General features: G+C 42.6%; 1 protein-coding gene and 6 non-coding genes across 8 annotated transcripts in view; all 7 read left to right on the top strand.

The window, feature by feature from the left end:
• Positions 1-1,099: 1,099 nt before the first annotated feature.
• Positions 1,100-1,171, top strand: trnag-ucc (transfer RNA glycine (anticodon UCC)). The gene has a single exon. It is a non-coding gene; the product is annotated as a tRNA-Gly (tRNA).
• A 2,023-nt stretch (positions 1,172-3,194) lies between these two features.
• trnag-ucc (transfer RNA glycine (anticodon UCC)) lies at positions 3,195-3,266 on the top strand. Its single transcript has one exon. It is a non-coding gene; the product is annotated as a tRNA-Gly (tRNA).
• A 2,023-nt stretch (positions 3,267-5,289) lies between these two features.
• trnag-ucc (transfer RNA glycine (anticodon UCC)) lies at positions 5,290-5,361 on the top strand. Its single transcript has one exon. It is a non-coding gene; the product is annotated as a tRNA-Gly (tRNA).
• A 2,023-nt stretch (positions 5,362-7,384) lies between these two features.
• Positions 7,385-7,456, top strand: trnag-ucc (transfer RNA glycine (anticodon UCC)). Its single transcript has one exon. It is a non-coding gene; the product is annotated as a tRNA-Gly (tRNA).
• A 1,750-nt stretch (positions 7,457-9,206) lies between these two features.
• Positions 9,207-9,278, top strand: trnag-ucc (transfer RNA glycine (anticodon UCC)). Its single transcript has one exon. It is a non-coding gene; the product is annotated as a tRNA-Gly (tRNA).
• Positions 9,279-9,587: 309 nt separating this feature from the next.
• Positions 9,588-9,660, top strand: trnam-cau (transfer RNA methionine (anticodon CAU)). The gene has a single exon. It is a non-coding gene; the product is annotated as a tRNA-Met (tRNA).
• A 1,878-nt stretch (positions 9,661-11,538) lies between these two features.
• The window catches only part of LOC109871563 (glypican-5), a 221,102-nt gene continuing 209,418 nt past the window's right edge, over positions 11,539-23,222 (top strand). For both annotated transcript variants that reach the window (XM_031807062.1, XM_031807061.1), the window contains exon 1: positions 11,539-11,956. In XM_031807062.1, the coding sequence (XP_031662922.1) occupies positions 11,791-11,956 (166 nt within the window). In that variant the 5' untranslated portion in view covers positions 11,539-11,790. The remainder of the gene's footprint in view (positions 11,957-23,222) is intronic.

The following is a 23,222-nucleotide window of genomic DNA, read 5'->3' as shown; positions in this document are numbered from 1 at the left end:
TATGTAGGCCGTTTTTACATTGTTGGCAATGGCAATAGAAGTGACTTTTAGATTTGTGTAGTTTTCATTTTGGTTTAGATATAATTTTTATTCATCACTTGAAAATGATTTTCAGATACGAAGACTTTACATATGAAATAAATCAAACTGTTCTACGAAAATATGCATATGAAAACCATAACTGATCGGTAGTAATGGTAAGATAGGTTGTCGGGTCTCCTGAGTGGCGCAGTGTTCTAAGGCACTGCAATGCAGAGCAGGATCCTGGTTCAAGTCTGTGTCCTCTGTTGCAGCCGGCCGCGACCGGGAGACCCATGGGGCGGTGCACAATTGGCCCGGTGTCGTCACGTTTAGGGGACGGTTTGGCCGGCAGGGATGTTCTTGTCCCATCGCGCACTAGCGATTCCTGTGGAAGGCCGTGCGCAATGCACACTGACACGGTCGCCAGGTGTACGGTGTTTCCTCTGACACATTGGTGCGGCTGGTTTCCAGGTTAATGGCAAAGGCCATCAGCAGCGGGAGGAGGAGATTCGGGAAAACGTTTTGTTCTTCTGGTTAGGTTAGGTTAGGTTAGGGCACCCTCTTGAGTAATGCTTAAAGCATCAGACAAGCTCAGTAGCCTACATATAGTTGATTTTATTCAGTTTATATATGGAAAAACACACTTTTAAAAATTTGAACCAGTCGACTGGTCGAAAGAACTGCTTTTGGTCGACTCGAAAAAATGTTGTCTGGGACTTCAGCAATGGATCAGTCAAATAATTTCTAGGTAACAATCAAGTACCTTACTGTGATTGTTTTCAATGAAAATGATCCAAAATAAGCAAAAATGACTTGTTAGTAAAAAGCAATTTGTCAAGCAAGAATTTTGCTAGGAATGTCTGGCATTGTCTGAGTGGAAAGGGGGAAACCTGAAAACTAGCTGTTATTGGCAGAGCCGTTTGGAACTCTTTGTTATTGGTCTATTAACTCATTTACCGCCTGGTGATATCAGTGATGTGTTTTTAGGGAATCCCATTATTATTCTGCAAATGTCAAATGTAGGTTTTCTGTTACTTTCATTTTCAAACAGAGACTGCTCCTGAAAGGTATTCGTTAAGCGTTGGTGGTATAGTGGTGAGCATAGCTGCCTTCCAAGCAGTTGACCCGGGTTCGATTCCCGGCCAACGCAACTGGGTATTTTGTTTGAATCACCATTTGAAATGAATCCGCTAAAAGTGTAGTGCAGTTGTTTTTATCTCAGTATCAAATAGGGCTGACACCTTTTAGTCAACTGGTCCATAGGCTGTTGGTCGACTGAGAATTTTGTAGTCGAGCAGTTGCCCCCCAAAAAGATTTATGGCACGTCTTGATTGACGCATATCTCAGTGGACCAATCCATTGCTGAAGCCGCGGGGATGGAAACAAGTTCTATTTTATTTCATTCCATTTACGCGTTGTCAATTTATTCATTGTGTTTTGTTTGGAGTGCTCCTGTCAATAATATTTAAGGACGTGCACCTGATTACCCATAGAAGTAGGCCTAGGCTACCTGGCCTGCGAGCAAATGTAGGCTTATAAATGTGCCCATTTGGGGATCTGACAGTATTTCTGATTCTCTTTAATCACCACCACTTATGAGCTGTGGAGCTTCTCAAAGTACATTTTTCTTCACCTCAAACAGCAAGGAAACAAAGTCTGTTTTTACATCCATTGAGAATGACAATAGTTCCTCAATGTAGCCTAACTGAAAAATATTTCCAGCTCTCTCCCTTTGGATAAGCACTCAGCAAAAAATAATAAAATGTCATGCCCTGATCCGGTGGAAACGTAATAAAATAGGCCTACCTGATTACTTCTTGTCCTTGCGTAAATAGCCTGATATTGAGCCTACAGCCGTGTCTGCCCGGAGGTCACTGGCAGGGGAAACTGAGGGTCCAAAATATTTTATACAATGTTGCAAGTTTGTTAGCTCAAGCATCTGGCTGGACCAAGTTGATTAGTTGCTACATTGTTTCATGTTCGTTGCAGAAAGGCCATGTGTAGCCAAAGCGATTTTTTTTAATCAGGATATTTTTTTTCACCTTCAGACTGTAATGATTTTATTTGTTGGCTTTATGTAGGCCGTTTTTACATTGTTGGCAATGGCAATAGAAGTGACTTTTAGATTTGTGTAGTTTTCATTTTGGTTTAGATATCATTTTTATTCATCACTTGAAAATGATTTTCAGATACGAAGACTTTACATATGAAATAAATCAAACTGTTCTACGAAAATATGCATATGAAAACCATAACTGATCGGTAGTAATGGTAAGATAGGTTGTCGGCTCTCCTGAGTGGCGCAGTGTTCTAAGGCACTGCAATGCAGAGCAGGATCCTGGTTCAAGTCTGTGTCCTCTGTTGCAGCCGGCCGCGACCGGGAGACCCATGGGGCGGTGCACAATTGGCCCGGTGTCTTCACGTTTAGGGGACGGTTTGGCCGGCAGGGATGTTCTTGTCCCATCGCGCACTAGCGATTCCTGTGGAAGGCCGTGCGCAATGCACACTGACACGGTCGCCAGGTGTACGGTGTTTCCTCTGACACATTGGTGCGGCTGGTTTCCAGGTTAATGGCAAAGGCCATCAGCAGCGGGAGGAGGAGATTCGGGAAAACGTTTTGTTCTTCTGGTTAGGTTAGGTTAGGTTAGGGCACCCTCTTGAGTAATGCATAAAGCATCAGACAAGCTCAGTAGCCTACATATAGTTGATTTTATTCAGTTTATATATGGAAAAACACACTTTTAAAAATTTGAACCAGTCGACTGGTCGAAAGAACTGCTTTTGGTCGACTCGAAAAAATGTTGTCGGGGACTTCAGCTATGGATCAGTCAAATAATTTCTAGGTAACAATCAAGTACCTTACTGTGATTGTTTTCAATGAAAATGATCCAAAATAAGCAAAAATGACTTGTTAGTAAAAAGCAATTTGTCAAGCAAGAATTTTGCTAGGAATGTCTGGCATTGTCTGAGTGGAAAGGGGGAAACCTGAAAACTAGCTGTTATTGGCAGAGCCGTTTGGAACTCTTTGTTATTGGTCTATTAACTCATTTACCGCCTGGTGATATCAGTGATGTGTTTTTAGGGAATCCCATTATTATTCTGCAAATGTCAAATGTAGGTTTTCTGTTACTTTCATTTTCAAACAGAGACTGCTCCTGAAAGGTATTCGGTAAGCGTTGGTGGTATAGTGGTGAGCATAGCTGCCTTCCAAGCAGTTGACCCGGGTTCGATTCCCGGCCAACGCAACTGGGTATTTTGTTTGAATCACCATTTGAAATGAATCCGCTAAAAGTCTAGTGCAGTTGTTTTTATCTCAGTATCAAATAGGGCTGACACCTTTTAGTCAACTGGTCCATAGGCTGTTGGTCGACTGAGAATTTTGTAGTCGAGCAGTTGCCCCCCAAAAAGATTTATGGCACGTCTTGATTGACGCATATCTCAGTGGACCAATCCATTGCTGAAGCCGCGGGGATGGAAACAAGTTCTATTTTATTTCATTCCATTTACGCGTTGTCAATTTATTCATTGTGTTTTGTTTGGAGTGCTCCTGTCAATAATATTTAAGGACGTGCACCTGATTACCCATAGAAGTAGGCCTAGGCTACCTGGCCTGCGAGCAAATGTAGGCTTATAAATGTGCCCATTTGGGGATCTGACAGTATTTCTGATTCTCTTTAATCACCACCACTTATGAGCTGTGGAGCTTCTCAAAGTACATTTTTCTTCACCTCAAACAGCAAGGAAACAAAGTCTGTTTTTACATCCATTGAGAATGACAATAGTTCCTCAATGTAGCCTAACTGAAAAATATTTCCAGCTCTCTCCCTTTGGATAAGCACTCAGCAAAAAATAATAAAATGTCATGCCCTGATCCGGTGGAAACGTTATAAAATAGGCCTACCTGATTACTTCTTGTCCTTGCGTAAATAGCCTGATATTGAGCCTACAGCCGTGTCTGCCCGGAGGTCACTGGCAGGGGAAACTGAGGGTCCAAAATATTTTATACAATGTTGCAAGTTTGTTAGCTCAAGCATCTGGCTGGACCAAGTTGATTAGTTGCTACATTGTTTCATGTTCGTTGCAGAAAGGCCATGTGTAGCCAAAGCGATTTTTTTTAATCAGGATATTTTTTTTCACCTTCAGACTGTAATGATTTTATTTGTTGGCTTTATGTAGGCCGTTTTTACATTGTTGGCAATGGCAATAGAAGTGACTTTTAGATTTGTGTAGTTTTCATTTTGGTTTAGATATCATTTTTATTCATCACTTGAAAATGATTTTCAGATACGAAGACTTTACATATGAAATAAATCAAACTGTTCTACGAAAATATGCATATGAAAACCATAACTGATCGGTAGTAATGGTAAGATAGGTTGTCGGCTCTCCTGAGTGGCGCAGTGTTCTAAGGCACTGCAATGCAGAGCAGGATCCTGGTTCAAGTCTGTGTCCTCTGTTGCAGCCGGCCGCGACCGGGAGACCCATGGGGCGGTGCACAATTGGCCCGGTGTCGTCACGTTTAGGGGACGGTTTGGCCGGCAGGGATGTTCTTGTCCCATCGCGCACTAGCGATTCCTGTGGAAGGCCGTGCGCAATGCACACTGACACGGTCGCCAGGTGTACGGTGTTTCCTCTGACACATTGGTGCGGCTGGTTTCCAGGTTAATGGCAAAGGCCATCAGCAGCGGGAGGAGGAGATTCGGGAAAACGTTTTGTTCTTCTGGTTAGGTTAGGTTAGGTTAGGGCACCCTCTTGAGTAATGCATAAAGCATCAGACAAGCTCAGTAGCCTACATATAGTTGATTTTATTCAGTTTATATATGGAAAAACACACTTTTAAAAATTTGAACCAGTCGACTGGTCGAAAGAACTGCTTTTGGTCGACTCGAAAAAATGTTGTCGGGGACTTCAGCTATGGATCAGTCAAATAATTTCTAGGTAACAATCAAGTACCTTACTGTGATTGTTTTCAATGAAAATGATCCAAAATAAGCAAAAATGACTTGTTAGTAAAAAGCAATTTGTCAAGCAAGAATTTTGCTAGGAATGTCTGGCATTGTCTGAGTGGAAAGGGGGAAACCTGAAAACTAGCTGTTATTGGCAGAGCCGTTTGGAACTCTTTGTTATTGGTCTATTAACTCATTTACCGCCTGGTGATATCAGTGATGTGTTTTTAGGGAATCCCATTATTATTCTGCAAATGTCAAATGTAGGTTTTCTGTTACTTTCATTTTCAAACCGAGACTGCTCCTGAAAGGTATTCGGTAAGCGTTGGTGGTATAGTGGTGAGCATAGCTGCCTTCCAAGCAGTTGACCCGGGTTCGATTCCCGGCCAACGCAACTGGGTATTTTGTTTGAATCACCATTTGAAATGAATCCGCTAAAAGTCTAGTGCAGTTGTTTTTATCTCAGTATCAAATAGGGCTGACACCTTTTAGTCAACTGGTCCATAGGCTGTTGGTCGACTGAGAATTTTGTAGTCGAGCAGTTGCCCCCCAAAAAGATTTATGGCACGTCTTGATTGACGCATATCTCAGTGGACCAATCCATTGCTGAAGCCGCGGGGATGGAAACAAGTTCTATTTTATTTCATTCCATTTACGCGTTGTCAATTTATTCATTGTGTTTTGTTTGGAGTGCTCCTGTCAATAATATTTAAGGACGTGCACCTGATTACCCATAGAAGTAGGCCTAGGCTACCTGGCCTGCGAGCAAATGTAGGCTTATAAATGTGCCCATTTGGGGATCTGACAGTATTTCTGATTCTCTTTAATCACCACCACTTATGAGCTGTGGAGCTTCTCAAAGTACATTTTTCTTCACCTCAAACAGCAAGGAAACAAAGTCTGTTTTTACATCCATTGAGAATGACAATAGTTCCTCAATGTAGCCTAACTGAAAAATATTTCCAGCTCTCTCCCTTTGGATAAGCACTCAGCAAAAAATAATAAAATGTCATGCTCTGATCCGGTGGAAACGTAATAAAATAGGCCTACCTGATTACTTCTTGTCCTTGCGTAAATAGCCTGATATTGAGCCTACAGCCGTGTCTGCCCGGAGGTCACTGGCAGGGGAAACTGAGGGTCCAAAATATTTTATACAATGTTGCAAGTTTGTTAGCTCAAGCATCTGGCTGGACCAAGTTGATTAGTTGCTACATTGTTTCATGTTCGTTGCAGAAAGGCCATGTGTAGCCAAAGCGATTTTTTTTTATCAGGATATTTTTTTTCACCTTCAGACTGTAATGATTTTATTTGTTGGCTTTATGTAGGCCGTTTTTACATTGTTGGCAATGGCAATAGAAGTGACTTTTAGATTTGTGTAGTTTTCATTTTGGTTTAGATATCATTTTTATTCATCACTTGAAAATGATTTTCAGATACGAAGACTTTACATATGAAATAAATAAAACTGTTCTACGAAAATATGCATATGAAAACCATAACTGATCGGTAGTAATGGTAAGATAGGTTGTCGGCTCTCCTGAGTGGCGCAGTGTTCTAAGGCACTGCAATGCAGAGCAGGATCCTGGTTCAAGTCTGTGTCCTCTGTTGCAGCCGGCCGCGACCGGGAGACCCATGGGGCGGTGCACAATTGGCCCGGTGTCTTCACGTTTAGGGGACGGTTTGGCCGGCAGGGATGTTCTTGTCCCATCGCGCACTAGCGATTCCTGTGGAAGGCCGTGCGCAATGCACACTGACACGGTCGCCAGGTGTACGGTGTTTCCTCTGACACATTGGTGCGGCTGGTTTCCAGGTTAATGGCAAAGGCCATCAGCAGCGGGAGGAGGAGATTCGGGAAAACGTTTTGTTCTTCTGGTTAGGTTAGGTTAGGTTAGGGCACCCTCTTGAGTAATGCTTAAAGCATCAGACAAGCTCAGTAGCCTACATATAGTTGATTTTATTCAGTTTATATATGGAAAAACACACTTTTAAAAATTTGAACCAGTCGACTGGTCGAAAGAACTGCTTTTGGTCGACTCGAAAAAATGTTGTCTGGGACTTCAGCAATGGATCAGTCAAATAATTTCTAGGTAACAATCAAGTACCTTACTGTGATTGTTTTCAATGAAAATGATCCAAAATAAGCAAAAATGACTTGTTAGTAAAAAGCAATTTGTCAAGCAAGAATTTTGCTAGGAATGTCTGGCATTGTCTGAGTGGAAAGGGGGAAACCTGAAAACTAGCTGTTATTGGCAGAGCCGTTTGGAACTCTTTGTTATTGGTCTATTAACTCATTTACCGCCTGGTGATATCAGTGATGTGTTTTTAGGGAATCCCATTATTATTCTGCAAATGTCAAATGTAGGTTTTCTGTTACTTTCATTTTCAAACAGAGACTGCTCCTGAAAGGTATTCGGTAAGCGTTGGTGGTATAGTGGTGAGCATAGCTGCCTTCCAAGCAGTTGACCCGGGTTCGATTCCCGGCCAACGCAACTGGGTATTTTGTTTGAATCACCATTTGAAATGAATCCGCTAAAAGTCTAGTGCAGTTGTTTTTATCTCAGTATCAAATAGGGCTGACACCTTTTAGTCAACTGGTCCATAGGCTGTTGGTCGACTGAGAATTTTGTAGTCGAGCAGTTGCCCCCCAAAAAGATTTATGGCACGTCTTGATTGACGCATATCTCAGTGGACCAATCCATTGCTGAAGCCGCGGGGATGGAAACAAGTTCTATTTTATTTCATTCCATTTACGCGTTGTCAATTTATTCATTGTGTTTTGTTTGGAGTGCTCCTGTCAATAATATTTAAGGACGTGCACCTGATTACCCATAGAAGTAGGCCTAGGCTACCTGGCCTGCGAGCAAATGTAGGCTTATAAATGTGCCCATTTGGGGATCTGACAGTATTTCTGATTCTCTTTAATCACCACCACTTATGAGCTGTGGAGCTTCTCAAAGTACATTTTTCTTCACCTCAAACAGCAAGGAAACAAAGTCTGTTTTTACATCCATTGAGAATGACAATAGTTCCTCAATGTAGCCTAACTGAAAAATATTTCCAGCTCTCTCCCTTTGGATAAGCACTCAGCAAAAAATAATAAAATGTCATGCTCTGATCCGGTGGAAACGTTATAAAATAGGCCTACCTGATTACTTCTTGTCCTTGCGTAAATAGCCTGATATTGAGCCTACAGCCGTGTCTGCCCGGAGGTCACTGGCAGGGGAAACTGAGGGTCCAAAATATTTTATACAATGTTGCAAGTTTGTTAGCTCAAGCATCTGGCTGGACCAAGTTGATTAGTTGCTACATTGTTTCATGTTCGTTGCAGAAAGGCCATGTGTAGCCAAAGCGATTTTTTTTAATCAGGATATTTTTTTTCACCTTCAGACTGTAATGATTTTATTTGTTGGCTTTATGTAGGCCGTTTTTACATTGTTGGCAATGGCAATAGAAGTGACTTTTAGATTTGTGTAGTTTTCATTTTGGTTTAGATATCATTTTTATTCATCACTTGAAAATGATTTTCAGATACGAAGACTAAATCAAACTAAATCAAACTGTTCTACGAAAATATGCATATGAAAACCATATCTGGCTCCCAGATTGGTAGTAATGGTAAGATAGGTTGTCGGGTCTCCTGAGTGGCGCAGTGTTCTAAGGCACTGCAATGCAGAGCAAGATTCTGGTTCAAGTCTATGTCCTCTGTTGCAGCCGTCCGCGACCGGGAGACCCATGGGGCGGTACACAATTGGCCCGGTGTCGTCAAATAATTTCTAGGTAACAATAAAATACGTTATTGTTTTCAATGAAAATGATCCAAAATAAGCAAAAATGACTTGTTAGTAAAGAGCAATTTGTCAATCAAGAATTTTGCTAGGAATGTCTGGCATTGTCTGAGTGGAAAGGGGGAAACCTGAAAACTACACTAAATATTTAGATGTGTGTGGTCACAAGCATTCTATTATAAAGGCTGTCATGGCTAACTGCAATATTAGTGTACTGTTTTTCTCAGACTTGAGTGTCATTCACACTTACTTTCTTTAAAATTTTTAGCTGTGAGTTAGGTTCACATTAAACCGTTCTTTCCCCAAAAAAGGAGCCCTTGTATACAGCCTCGTTATTTTATTGTTGCGTATTGTTTTTGATGTTTGACCGCACTGGACCTGTAAAATAAAATGTTATTAATTACTTTCATTTTCACCTTCAAAAACAGACCACTCATTGAAAAGTTTCAGACCAGCGTTGGTGGTATAGTGGTGAGCATAGCTGCCTTCCAAGCAGTTGACCCGGGTTCGATTCCCGGCCAACGCAGTTGATTTGTTTAGCTGGGTTCTGAGTGTTTCTTTTTCTTTATATTGTCCTCAATTCTATTTCTTTATTTTTCTTTCTCTTGTCCTCAATTCTATTTCAGTCACAGGGCATGTGGTGCATTCTGACAAAGAGCGGGGAGGGGTGACCTTAAACTGCTCCTCCATGAGTTAGGCTGCAGCAATTTTTTCTTTCAGTAAGAACACTTTACTTCAGCCTGGGACAAATAAATCTTTACCACCAACCCCCTTATATGCTGTCAATATCTCATACATGCTTCATAAGCAATCTCCCCTTCCTGTTAAGTCATGTGCCTCCTTAGCGCAGTAGGTAGCGCGTCAGTCTCATAATCTGAAGGTCGTGAGTTCGATCCTCACAGGGGGCAGAGTTTTTTGCGTCCTCTTGATTTTAGCATTTTGCTTATATTTCAAACGTGTTGTTTTTTTGAATGCCTCAAAACATGTCAAAGACTCCATTCACCCAAGTCATAGACTATTCTCTCTGCTACCGCATAGCAAGTGGTACTGGAGAGCCAAGTTTAGGCCAGTCCATGTTTCAGTTTTTCACAGTTTTTTCAGGGTTTCTCTCTGAAAATCACACTTTTTAATAGAAAAACAACACAATTGGATGTTCTAAATCCACAACAATGCTTAAACCAACCAAATTTTGAGGCCTGGAAAAAATCGGAGAACTTTGATTGTAGTTGCCCTTTAATTCAAGTGCTAACAAGATGCGAATGTTTAGCTGTGTTTTTGTGGGGCACATGTGATGGTAGAGTTTGCAAAACAAATACCCACTGGATGGATTAAAATAATTATGATATCATATAGGCCTAGACTTTGTAGTTAACATTTAATTGTTTCAAGTTCCTCTGCGTATACATGATTGACGATCCGTAATGGTCCACCCACACAGACAGTGTGGTGAAGAAGGCACAACAGGAGGCTGAAGAAATTTGGCTTGTCACCTAAAATCTTCACAAACTTTTACAGATGCACGACTGAGAGCATCCTGTCCGCCTGTATCACCACCTGGTACGGCAAGTGCACCGCCCGCAACCGCAGGGCTCTCCATAGGGTGGTGCGGTCTGCCCAACGCATCACCGGGGGTAAAATTCCTGCCCTCCAGGACACCGACAGCACCCGATGTCACATGAAGGCCAAGAATGGCTTGCTCCTGAACGGGGTGGTGTACCAAATACATTTTGAATGAACAATTCCCTTTATTGGGTTAAATAGGATGTCAGTCATTCTGCTCCCCAACTTTGTTGTTTTGTGGGTGTTACACATTTGAAGAGAAGCCTATGGATTTTCCAGGTTTATTGAATAAATAAAACTTCATAATGACCTAAAAGGAATCACCAGTGACCCACCAATGAGTCTAGACCATCTGGGAACACTGGGTATAGTGATATATCAATGCACAATCCATATGTACCTCACCATGAAGCTGTTATAGCCTTATTATTACACTGTAAATTAAATACCCAAAGCTGAAAATTATTTATTAATATCTGACACCCCTTCTTTGAACAGAGAGGGTGGAGGATGAACGAGTGGAGGAGACTGAAAGCAGGCATGGGTTGGGCCAAAATGAAGCATGCATGCATGCAGAAATTCCTTACATTGAAAGCAATATTTCTCTTTTGAGTTTCGTTTCTTTACGTAACCACTATCACAACCATTCATTTAAGCATTTTATAACCAGGAAACAGTAGAATGTAGCAAATAAGATATTTAGAAATTTGTGTGAATTATCCTTATTCATAACATACAGAACAAATGTATTGTGTCCTGTGTGCCTTTGCGTTTCACCAGAAGAGGGCAGTAAAAGAACACTAAACAATCCTGTATTTGCTTCAGCATGGAGATAGAAAGCTCGATTTTTACTTCGTAACAGGCAATATAGACATTTGCAGTTGTGTGTTTGGGTAGGTTTTTCAGCGACTATCCAACAAAATATTATTCAGTCATCTGTAATTTAATTCCAAAGAACATATAGTCCTATTTGCTAATTATTAAATAAATCTGAATATTTTTTGTTTTGTACTCAAGTGCCATTTGGAATTCTAGTTGTACACGCAGTGTCCTGTTTATTAGGTACAACCAGTACCGGTTCGGATCCCCTTTGCCTCCAGAACAGCCTGAAAATATGATATTATTCATTAATATCTGACTCCCCTTATTTGAACAGAGAGGGCGGGGGTCGAGCGAGAGGGGAGAGTGAAAGCGCACATGGCTTGAGGGAGAGAAGGAAGCGTGCACGCAGTCGAACAGCGCCTGTGTTGAGAGTGGTACATCTACAAATCTTAGTCCACAATACCGTCTCATATAAACTCAGTGTGGGATTGCCTTTATGCACAAAAAACAATAATGTGAGAACCCGATGCAGACGTCGTATCATGGACGTTTAATAGTATCAACTGCTACTTTTTATTTGTGTCATACATTTTTTAACAGACCGTGAAATCATCGATTTACACTAAACCCACGGATACCTGGATTGGGATGCAGCAATGTCCCGAGGAATATGCCCACGCGTACATTTCTGGTGGATGTTTTCAGTTCTGTTTCTGGTGAAAGTAGTGGATGTTGGGGCATACAGCTGTCATGAGGTGAAGACCGCTTTCCAGGTGCGACAGATCGGCCCACTGAAGTGGGTACCGGAGACTCCTGGGACAGGTGAGTGTGCGCATTTCCAGCGGTCAGCAGTGGCAGTTTACATTTACATTTGAGTAATTTACGCGTTGCACTTTGCAGCGAGATCATCCCGACTGTTTATAATTTTGAACTCAAATAGAATAGTTTTTCTATTGCATTTATGTCCAGGAGTTGGTTAATCTGTATCCACCTCTCTATTAAACTTTGTCACTCTTGTAAATTTAGTTTTTTGAAATTAGAATTATGTAAATGAGAAATGTTAGAAATGTTAGAAGGACAACACAGCTACCTTGTCAACACTTTGATCAACAAAATGTACGTATCTGGAAAAGAGGCTTGTGAAATGTAGATTCACAGTCAGAATTGTCATCCCTCTGGTTGGCTCCTGTCAGGAGCGCACGTGGTTCTCTCAATACACTTTGGCTCAACAATTGCTATTCAACCAAGCATGACATGACTATTAAAATGGTATATTCTGAATCAGGAGAAGATGGGCAAAAATCCACTGCTTGTTAGAAGGACAACACAGCTACCTTGTCAACACTTTGATCAACAACATATACATATCTGGAAGCTCGTGAAATGTAGATTCAGAATTGTCCTTCCTCTGGCACGCTCCTGTCAGGAGCGCACGTGGTTCTCTCTACACACTCTTTCTGAGAGCCGGTGTAAATACAATACTGACAGAACCAGTTAAAATTAGTTTTAGATAGAATATTTTTTAGGTTTTTTTGCTCAACAATAGCTATTTAACCAAGCATGACATGACTATTAAGTTGGTATATTCTGAATCAGGAGAAGATGGACAAAAATCCACTGCTTATCTGGGGGGGGGAGGGGGTTATTTGTTTCTGCCAGATTTCAATCTTTAATAGCTCTTAGCATGCCATGACAATGAAAGTAATATATTCTGAATTGGGGAGGATGGACAAAAATCCATGTTTTTTATATATAGTGCCAGTCAAAAGTTTGGACACACCTACTCATTCCAGTGTTTTTCTTTATTTGTGTCACGTTCTGACCTTAGTTCCTTTGTTTTAGTATGGTCAAGGCGTCAAGGCGTGAGTTGGGATGGGCAGTCTATGTTCTTTTTTCTATAATTTGGGATTTCTGTGTTCGGCCTGGTATGGTTCTCAATCAGAGGCAGCTGTCAATCGTTGTCCCTGATTGAGAATCATACTTAGGTTTCACTTTTGAGTTGTGGGTGTTTGTTTCCTGTTGTAATGTTTGTTTCACATTTCAGGACTGTTTCGGTTGGTATCATTCACTTTGTTATTTTGTATTCTTTAGTGTTCAGTTTAATAAACTAAAATGGACACTTACCACGCTGCGCATTGGTCCGACCTCTCCTACTCCTCCTCAGACAAAGAGGAGGAAAGCCATTACAATTTGTATTCTTTTCTACATTATAGAATAATAGTGAAGACATCAAAACTATGAAATAACACATATGGAATCATGTAGTAACTAAACTTTTTTTTAAACAAACCAAATATATTTTATTTTACAGCTTTGCACATTCTTGGCGTTCTCTCAACCAGCTTCATGAGGTAGTCACCGAGTATGGATTTCAATTAACAGGCGTGCCTTGTTTAAAGTTAATTTGTGGAATTTCTTTCCTTCTTAATGTGTTTGAGACAATCAGTTGTGTTGTGACAAGGTAGGGTTGGTATACAGAAGATAGTCCTATTTGGTAAAAGACCAAGTCCATATTATGGCAAGAACAGCTCAAATAAGCAAAGAGAAACAACAGTCCGTCATTACTTTAAGACATGAAGGTCAATCAATCCGGAAAATCTTAAGAACTTTGAATGTTTCTTCAAGTGCAGTCCTTCTTGGTCAAATAACCCTTACACCATCAAGCGCTATGATGAAACTGGCTCTCATGAGGACCGCCACAGGAAAGGAAGCCCCAGAGTTGTACTTTTTATGACCCTTATTTAACTAGGCAAGTCAGTTAAGAATAAATTCTTATTTACAATGATGGCCTTCTGGGAAACAGGGAAACAGTGGGTTAACTGCCTTGTTCAGGGGGAGAACGACAGATTGCTACCTCATCAGCTTCGGGATTCGATCCAGCAACCTTTCAGTAACTTTCCCAACGCTCTAACCGCTAGGGCACCAATAAGAAGAAGAGATTTGCTTGTGCAGCTTGTGCAGCGAAACAACCGCCGTGTCTTTGTGAGCCATAGAGTAGGTGACCGGATGATCTCCCCATATGTGGTTCCCTCCGTGAAGCATGGAGGAAGAGGTGTGATGGTGTGGGGGTACTTTACTGCTCACACTGTCTGTGATGTATTTAGAATTCAAGGCACACTTAACCAGCATGCCTACCATTGCATTCTGCAGCGATACGCCATCCCATCTGGCTTGCGCTTAGTGGGACTATCATTTGTTTTTCAACAAGACATTGACTCAACACACTTCCAGGCTGTGTCAGGGCTATTTGACCAGGAAGGAGAGTGATGGAGTGCTGCATCAGTTGACCTGGCCTCCACAATCACCCGACCTCAAGCCAAATGAGATGGCATGGAATGAAAGGCCGCTCAGCAAGGAAGAAGCCACTGCTCAAAAAACGTCATCATGAGGGATGGACAATTATGTGGATATATTGAAGCAACATCTCAAGACATCAGTCAGGAAGTTAAAGCTTGGTCACAAATGGGTCGTCCAAATGGACAATGACCCCAAGCATACTTCCAAAGTTCTGGCAAAATGGCTTAAGGACAACAAAGTCAAGGTATTGGTGTGGCCATCACAAAGCCCTGACCTCAATCCTATAGAACATTTGTGGGCAGAACTGAAAAAGCGTGTGCGAGCAAGGAGGCCTACAAACCTGACACAGTTACACCAGCTCTGTCAGGAGGAATTGGCCAAAATTCACCCAACTTATTGTGGGAGGCTTGTGGAAGGCTACCCGAAACATTTGACCCAAGTTAAACAATTTAAAGGCAATGCTACCAAATACTAATTGAGTGTATGTAAACTTCTGACCCACTGGGAATCTGAAATAAATCATTATCTCTTCTATTATTCTGACATTCTTAAAATAAAGTGGTGATCCTAACTGACCTAAGACAGGGAATATTTACTAGGATTAAATGCCAGGAGTTGTGAAAAACTGAGTTGAATTGTATTTGGCTAAGGTGTATGTAAACTTCCAACTGTATATAAACTCAGCAAAAGAATAAACATCCTCACTGTCATCTGTGTTTTCAGCAAACTTAACATGTGTAAATATTTGTATGAACATAACAAGATTCAACAACTGAGACATAAACTGAACAAGTTCCACAGACATGTGACTAACAGAAATTGAATAATGTGTCCATGAGGAAAGGGGGGTCAAAATCAAAAGTAACAGTCAGTATCTGGTGTGGCCACCAGCTGCATTAAGTACTGCAGTGCATCTCCTTCTCATGGACTGCACCAGATTTGCCACATCTTGCTGTGAGATGTTTCTCCACTCTTCCACCATGGCACCTACAAGTTCCCAGACATTTCTGTCTTGCAGGAAATCACGCACAGAATGAGCAGTATGGCTGGTGGCATTGTCATGCTGGAGGGTCATGTCAGGATGAGCCTGCAGGAAGTGTACCACATGAGGGAGTAGGATGTCTTCCCTGTAAAGCACAGCGTTGAGATTGCCTGCAATGACAACAAGCTCAGTCCGATGATGCTGTGACACACCGCCCCAGACCATGACGTACCCTCCACCTCCAAATTGATCCCGTTCCAGAGTACAGGCCTCGGTGTAATGCTCATTTCTTCGATGATAAACACGAATTTGACCATCACCCCTGGTGAGACAAAACCGCGGGTCGTCAGTGAAGAGCACTTTTTGCCAGTCCTGTCTGGCCCAGCGACGGTGGGTTTGTGCCCATAGGCAATGTTGTTGCCGGTGGTATCTGGTGAGGACCTGCCTTACAACAGGCCTGCAAGCCCTCATTCCAGCCTCTCTCAGCCTATTGCGTACAGTCTGAGCACTGATGGAGGGACTGTGCGTTCGTGGTGTAACTCGGGAAGTTGTTGTTGCCATCCTGTACCTGTCCCGCAGGTGGGATGTTCAGATGTACCGATCCTGTGCAGGTGTTGTTACACGTGGTCTGCCACTGCGAGGAAGATCAGCTGTCCGTCCTGTCTCCCTGTAGCACTGTCTTAGGCGTCTCACAGTACGGACATTGCAATTTATTGCCCTGACCACATCTGCAGTCCTCATGCCTCCTTGCAGCATGCCTAAGGCATGTTCACGCAGATGACCAGGGACCCTTGGCATCTTTATTTTGGTGTTTTTCATAGTCAGTAGAAAGGCCTCTTTAGTGTCCTAAGTTTTCATAACTGGGACCTTATTTGCCTACTGCCTGTAAGCTGTTAGTGTCACAGGTGCATGTTCATTAATGTTTATGGTTCATTGAACAAGCATAGGAAACCGTGTTTACAATGAAGATCTGTGAAGTTATTTGGATTTTTACGAATTATCTTTGAAAGACAGGGTCCTGAAAAATGGACGTTTCTTTTTTTTGCTGAGTTTAGTCTGCTAGAAATGCTTTTTAAACAACATTTCTTAAATGTATTAATCACAATTCAATAAGGCTTACTAGGCTGTCATTGTAAATAAGAATGTGATCTTATGGAAAATATAGTGTGGGTTTGTGGAGGTGCAAGGAAAGAGGAAGGGGACAAATTAAAAGAATTTCACAGCCTAGCATCCCTTTATCAATCAATACATCACTAGAGTCTTAACATATTTGCAATTTCACAGGGCCAACCAGCTGCTTACTAAGCAAACATTCTGCCTTGAGAAATGAATTAATACTTTTGTTAAATAGCTTGGCAGATTGCTCAACAGAGAGACGTGGCTGCTGAAGCCCAGGCTCCGAGCCGGAAAAAACAGAGTGAGGAAGAGCGTCTCTCATAAAGTAGAGTCTATGTAGAGACACAGTGTTACTGAGGTTTTCCTCAGTTTCAATACAGTAAGTCAGATTTCTTAGTAATTCCAAGCCTGCATATGATGCTTAGATCTGATACTTTTGGACCTACAGTATTCAGAACAAATATGAAACAGGTCATGGGAAATGCACTTGAGTGCAAGTTTCAGACTTATACAGGAAATGCTTTGGGACATCGTCTGTCTAAGAGCATGTCTCCATATCTGCATGGAACATTAGGCAGACAGTAGCATTAGTCTTATGGAGGTTTGGTTACACCACAGGTTCATGGTCAGCTTTGTTGGTTAGCATATAATGACTGAGATTAGGAAAACTGATCCTAGATATGTTTTGGGAGGCATAAACTATCTGGAGCAAGCAGGGAAGACTGTGGTTTTGGCTACTATCCAGCTATGTTGATTTGATTCAAAACTCATTCCCTGGGGAGAGCTGGTGTGGAGAGAAACAAGACACATCATCACCATGGCGAACTACACTCCTGTCTCTCTTCTCATCTCTGTGGTTCTGTTTCTCTTTGGGATGTGTGTGGTAAACATTTTCTTCCTCTTTCCTTCTCACGGCCTTCACGTGAAAATAACAGGAAGGAATGTTTAGAAGAAAAGGCCGTCATCATGACCAAGTCCAACTGAGCCTCTCCTTTCAATTGTGCTCTTATTATTCCATCTTTCAATTTTTTGAGGTAACGTCTTCATTTCTCTAAGGCATTTGGAAAGTTTGGGAAACAGAAATAATGTTAGCCTTCTTCAAAAATCCTGACAGTATTTCTGGGTTTCTATGCCCGGATTGAGCCTGTTTTAAATTGAATAAGAACTTGGTGGACGTATAAAGCGTTTTGATCCCGGGCCTTCCCTCTCCGAGAAACCATTGTGTGTCCTTTGAATCGGAGCAGAGGGCTAACTGCTTCCAGAGATGACTCATTTGACATCTAATACCTAAGTGGACACAAACCACAGCCACTGGCAGGCCACGTATATTTCTGTGCCACATCTAGGGGTAGAGGCCACCACCGTATCACTGCGTCTGACTCTGCATGCCGTAACAGGGAGAAGAGCAACAGATAGCAGCCCGTTCAACATACCTAGAGGGGCATCCAAACCACTCAATATATTTGTTTTGGTGGCGGTGGCGTCGACCCGGGTAACGGACAGGGCATGTCAGTTCCAGGCAGAGCAGTAGCTGGAGTAAGCCCCTTGCGAGACAACGCAGGGGAACAGGGCCTTGTGAAGATGTCACCAGTCTGAATGGAAGCATTTGAGCCGCTGCATGACAAGCGTTTACAGCATGCATCCGGCCTGGTATATGACAGCAGCTGGCTGGCCTAGAGGATAGAATGAGATTTGGACTGTTATGTGTGTTTGTGATTGGGGACAAAGTGAGAGCAGAGGCATAAGGTTGGAATGAGTGGCATGCCTGGCCGTGTTTCCATGCATACTGTACTGTACTATAGAGAAGGAAAATCTACTGGCCTGACTGTCCACCTAAATTCAGTGCTCTACCTCTCTTTGTCTCACTTTCTCCTTTATTTTTTCCATCTCACTGCCCTCTTTCTCTATCCCTCTCTCACTCAGTTCCTTTATCTCTACCTCAACACCCTACCCCCAACTAATTCAACACAACCACATTTGCTCTAAACTCTTGTTTGTTGCTTTTTATTTGGAGTGGTCCAGGAGAGCTTGCTTTGGGTCGGGCCCATTCCCTCTTCAAAGTGCTGACCAGGGGATGGGGGATGAGAATACGAAGGGGTGTGTGTGTGTATAACTCCGACTACGAGTTGTACAATCGCCAAACATAGCAACGCTTGACATTTGAAGTGGCGAAACCTCAGCTCTTTTCATACTTCTCTGTGTTTGCTTTAGAGATTCAGTGCTGTGTTTCATTCATTCTCAGCAAGCGCCTTCAGTGTGGCTGCGCCATTAGAGCCAGCCGGTCTGATTCTTGGATCTCAAAATGAAACAATGGCACTTTTATTGCACGCATCCTAATCCAGTTGATCTTTACTTTGTATTTATTACTACAAAATGATATCATGATGGTGATATGTATCCTACTTTCTGGTAATATAAAGAAACTTAAATGTAGTCATTCAGTTATTATGTTACCGCCATTTGAAATATGATTTAATAAGACGATATAAGATAAATAGCTGATTGTAGACCAAAGCTTAACTGAAGGACAAACGTTTTTCTGGTGGTCCAGTCTTTGGTAGTAAAACCTAACCTATTGCAAGTGTTCATACAGCTGCGTTACATTGAATACATTAGCTTTTAATGCCATACTTAAATGTGTGAAAATGATATGCATAACATTGTTTTAACAAGCCACAGGCCTAACTGCTTGTGTCTTTACTGATTTAGAGCCCTCGTTTCTGCCATATGACAGGAAATCCATGGAAAAGTGAATGCCTATTAGTACCTGCAGGAATGCAGTGTTTTATGAGATGCTCTTACGCCTTGATCACACCGACAGCTTTGTTGCGTTTTGGTCCACCAGAAGTACATTCCTTTCCAATGGAACGCTGCGTTTGCCTTGCAGAGGCAGTTGCAGTGCGTACTGTGTTGGATCTATCAAAATGATGCATCAAATTGTATGCCTAGACGGCTTGACAGAAATGGTAGCAGAAGGTGAATGTTGAAGTTTTGTTGCACACATATCCAGATAATGCTGCGTACCATTTTGCGCAATGATGCTGTAAGTGTGTTCGAGGCGCTAAACGTACCTAGGATATGTTATTTGAGGAAACAGACTTAAATTATTCCAGCTCCAAATGTTCACTCTCCAGACACTTAATAACCACTCTCTGGCCCACCAGTTAATAAATAATGTCTCTCCGCCGCTGTGACGTGCTCGCCAACAATCCATATCGAGATTACAAGGGTGTTCTGATCTAGCGCTTTGGAGATCAATTAGAGGTCAGGTGTGGAGACGCTCCATTCATAAACACCCACCGCCACCTCCGCCGTCCCGTGGCCTGACTAGATATGGTCACCTCATCTCTGTGTGGCTCAGATAATGACATTATATGATCTATCAAGGCTGCTCAGATCACTGTCTGTACGCAACACACAGACAGTCTGGCATCCTGTTGACTTTTCATTATCAGTTATGATAATGTAATATGAGAATGCAACTAGCAGTTTATTCACACATTCAGTACATGTGACACCATGTGTGACTCAAACCAGAATTCTGTTGGTGTAGGCACCCGTGTTCCTGTCAACCGAGCCATCAGAAATCTTTGGCTGTGTCTGAATACCCATACTAGCGTACCACATAAACTGCGTTTGATCTAGTAGAATTCACTCGTCATTTCTGACACGTGTTTGACACAGCTGATAATCAGATAGATTGGCACGCTGAATGGCGGGAGACAACGCAATTGCACATTAGATGTACTATTTTCGAAATGTCACATACTATTAAAAAATAAATCCTGCATACTATTTAGTATGCTGTTATGGGTATTCAGACACGGGCAACGTTTTCGTCTTTGAGTTTGGCTTAGCTCCAACACAAAGACAGGGTTCACATCATGTGTTTATGTTAAGGGAATGGGAACGCAGGATGTTATCACGCTGCCACATCCTTGCCTGGTTAAAGCATCAAAGTGTCTGGCAGCAACTCTAAGCTAATGATGCCCTTTGATTCGTTGCACTTATTTTAGGCTCCTTCAAACAGGGCCTTCTCACATGGGAAGCACACACATCCCCTCCAACCCAACCTCTTCTATAGTCAATATAAAGCCTCAGAGTCTTTGGTATGCTTGTCTGTACCCCAGCTTCACAACCCTACCCGCTCAATAATGATCCCAGAAATCCCTCAACAGCTTTATGTCTCATAAAAGAGGACTTGTGTGGCTGTAGGCAAAAAAAACACAACAAACAAACTGCCAAGAGATGGAGTTGAAGGTACGGAAAATATTAAATATTTTCAATGAAAGTATCTCCAATGCCACTCATTACCATCCCACATAGATACAACTCTACAGCGTAGTTTGGTTAAATGCAATATTGTCTTTTCACTGTCTGTAGCCTTGACAAAGTGAGTTTGGCATGTCTTCAGCAGGTAACCAGCTCTGTTACAGAACTTCCCCACAACCTCTCTAATGTTCTCAGTCCAATCCCTGTCCCATCAGTGACATCCCAGTCTGAATCTGCTTAATGTGTCTGAGACAGGCTAGACTCAGGATCTCTTTTTGGATTTCAGTCTAAGTCATTGGTCTGGTGGGTGTTTATTGTATACCACCCATGCCCCTACCTTATTCAGTGTCTCTTCTGCACCGTAAACTGGCCAATTCTTCCTTCGTGTTTGGTGTTGTTTCATAACACCAAACAGGCACCGACTACCAGGTAGATTGGCTTTTGCGTCTTTGTCATAACTGCCTTAAAAATGCTGGAGTTGATGATGGAAAGGCCAAGGTTGAAGGGAGCTTTCGTTGTGGATGCTCCTCTGCTCCTCAGGGATGTTAGTATTGAAAGAAGGCATCAGCAGCAGAGGCTAGCAGGTATTCTGGGAGAGTAAGCCCAGTAGTAAGGGTCAGGGTCCGACAGCTGTCTGGACAGACAGTCAGAGTGCTGTGGATAGGGGGCCTGTGGCTGAAGCTGAACCTTCTTAACTGTTTTAAAGCACCCTCTTTGCAAACCTCTCTACCTCCACATCCAAAAGCCCCTAGTGCCAACCAACCTGTCATCATCAAATAGTCTGCCAGTCCCCTATCCCCTGTTTCCACCCAACCTTCAACTCTTCTCACCCACATCCAACATTCCCTAATGTCCTCTGACTCTGTCCTCCATCCCTCTACCCCCACATCCAACATTCCCTAATGTCCTCTGACTCTGTCCTCCATCCCTCTACCCCCACATCCAACATTCCCTAATGTCCTCTGACTCTGTCCTCCATCCCTCTACCCCCACATCCAACATTCCACCAGTCCACTAAGCCTCAAGTGACCCGTCTGCTTCAACCCCTCTGCAATCCTCTGACCCACATCCAACTGCTCCCAGTGCCCCACAGACCCTCTCCTCAACCTCTTTGCCCCCCACATCCAATAACCCACTAGACCCCTAGCACCCAAAATCCAACAATCTAACAGTCTACCAAGCTCCAAGTGCCCCCCGGCCCCAACCCTCTCCTCAACCCGTCTAACCCACATCCAAGCCGCCTCGCCCCCTGGCCTCTGGCTCTGGACCCCAACACTGCCAGCTTGATGCTTGAAAAAGCTAGACATTCCTGGCACAATTCAGGGCCGTCCAAAAATGCAGGTATGTGGCAGAGCCCCTTTTGAGCCATGTTTTCATTCAACACGGACCCGCCCAAGCACAGCAAATCAATACAGAGTAAATATCCTTCAAGTTCACTGGATGAGACAACTACAAAAGGAACGCAGCGCTTCCTGAGATGCAAGAGTCCGGTAGAGAGCGAAGAAGCAATATAGGAGGACCAAACTCCTGCATTAATCAGCTGCTTTTCCACAAAGTTATTCCTGTTCTCTGAAAAACATGTCCAAACAGCAGCGTCAGGAATTCGCCAGCCTCCCCGTCAACAACCTATCCAAATCAAAACTACATTTCCACTCCTTATTGACCAGATGTGGGCCGTCATTGTAAATAAGATTTAGTTCTTAATTGACTTGCCTAGTTGAATTAAGGTTAAATAAATACAAATTAAATGTATTTGTGATGCAAGCAAATTGGGTCCGGGGATGTTTTTTAAGGACGGCTCACTGGTTACCAAGGGCACTTTTCTACCATTAAGACTGTCTCCTGCTTTTAACCGCAGGAGTTTTGACTTGTGCACTCAGGGGTACTGAGACGTGGCGGAAGTAATTGTGAATAGAGCGGTGGCTTAATACGGCCAATTAGTCCGGAGGTATTTGTCACTGATTAGAGAATTAAAAGGCTGATGTCACGTTCGTCGTATACATAATGAGCGGACCAATGCACAGCGTGAGTAGAGTTCCACATATTTATGAAAGTTAACCTTCAAAAACAACAAAGATTAAACAAACATCCGTTGCCTCTAATGATCCCCAATTAGAGGCAATGATCATCAGCTGCCTCCAATTGGGAACCATACTCACACCAACATAGAAATATTAGACTAGAACACCCCCTAGTCACGCTCTGACCTATTGCACCATAGAGAATCCCAAGGGCTCCCTATGGTCAGGACGTGACAGCTGAGTTGAGATCATTCTGACTCTGCACTCTGTGCGTGTGAATGTCTGGCCAGGCAGAACAAGCGGAGCGGTCCACACACTGATCGCTAATTAACCACCAGGACCTGTAGAGTTGGGCCTTGCCTTGCCCCACCAGCTCTCTTGGGTCTGTATCAAATCACAT

The sequence above is a fragment of the Oncorhynchus kisutch genome, linkage group LG27 (genome assembly GCF_002021735.2).
Source record: "Oncorhynchus kisutch isolate 150728-3 linkage group LG27, Okis_V2, whole genome shotgun sequence".
NCBI lineage: Eukaryota > Metazoa > Chordata > Actinopteri > Salmoniformes > Salmonidae > Oncorhynchus > Oncorhynchus kisutch.
The sequence above is the reverse complement of the archived record's forward strand: the minus strand, read 5'-3'. Positions and strand labels throughout refer to the sequence as shown.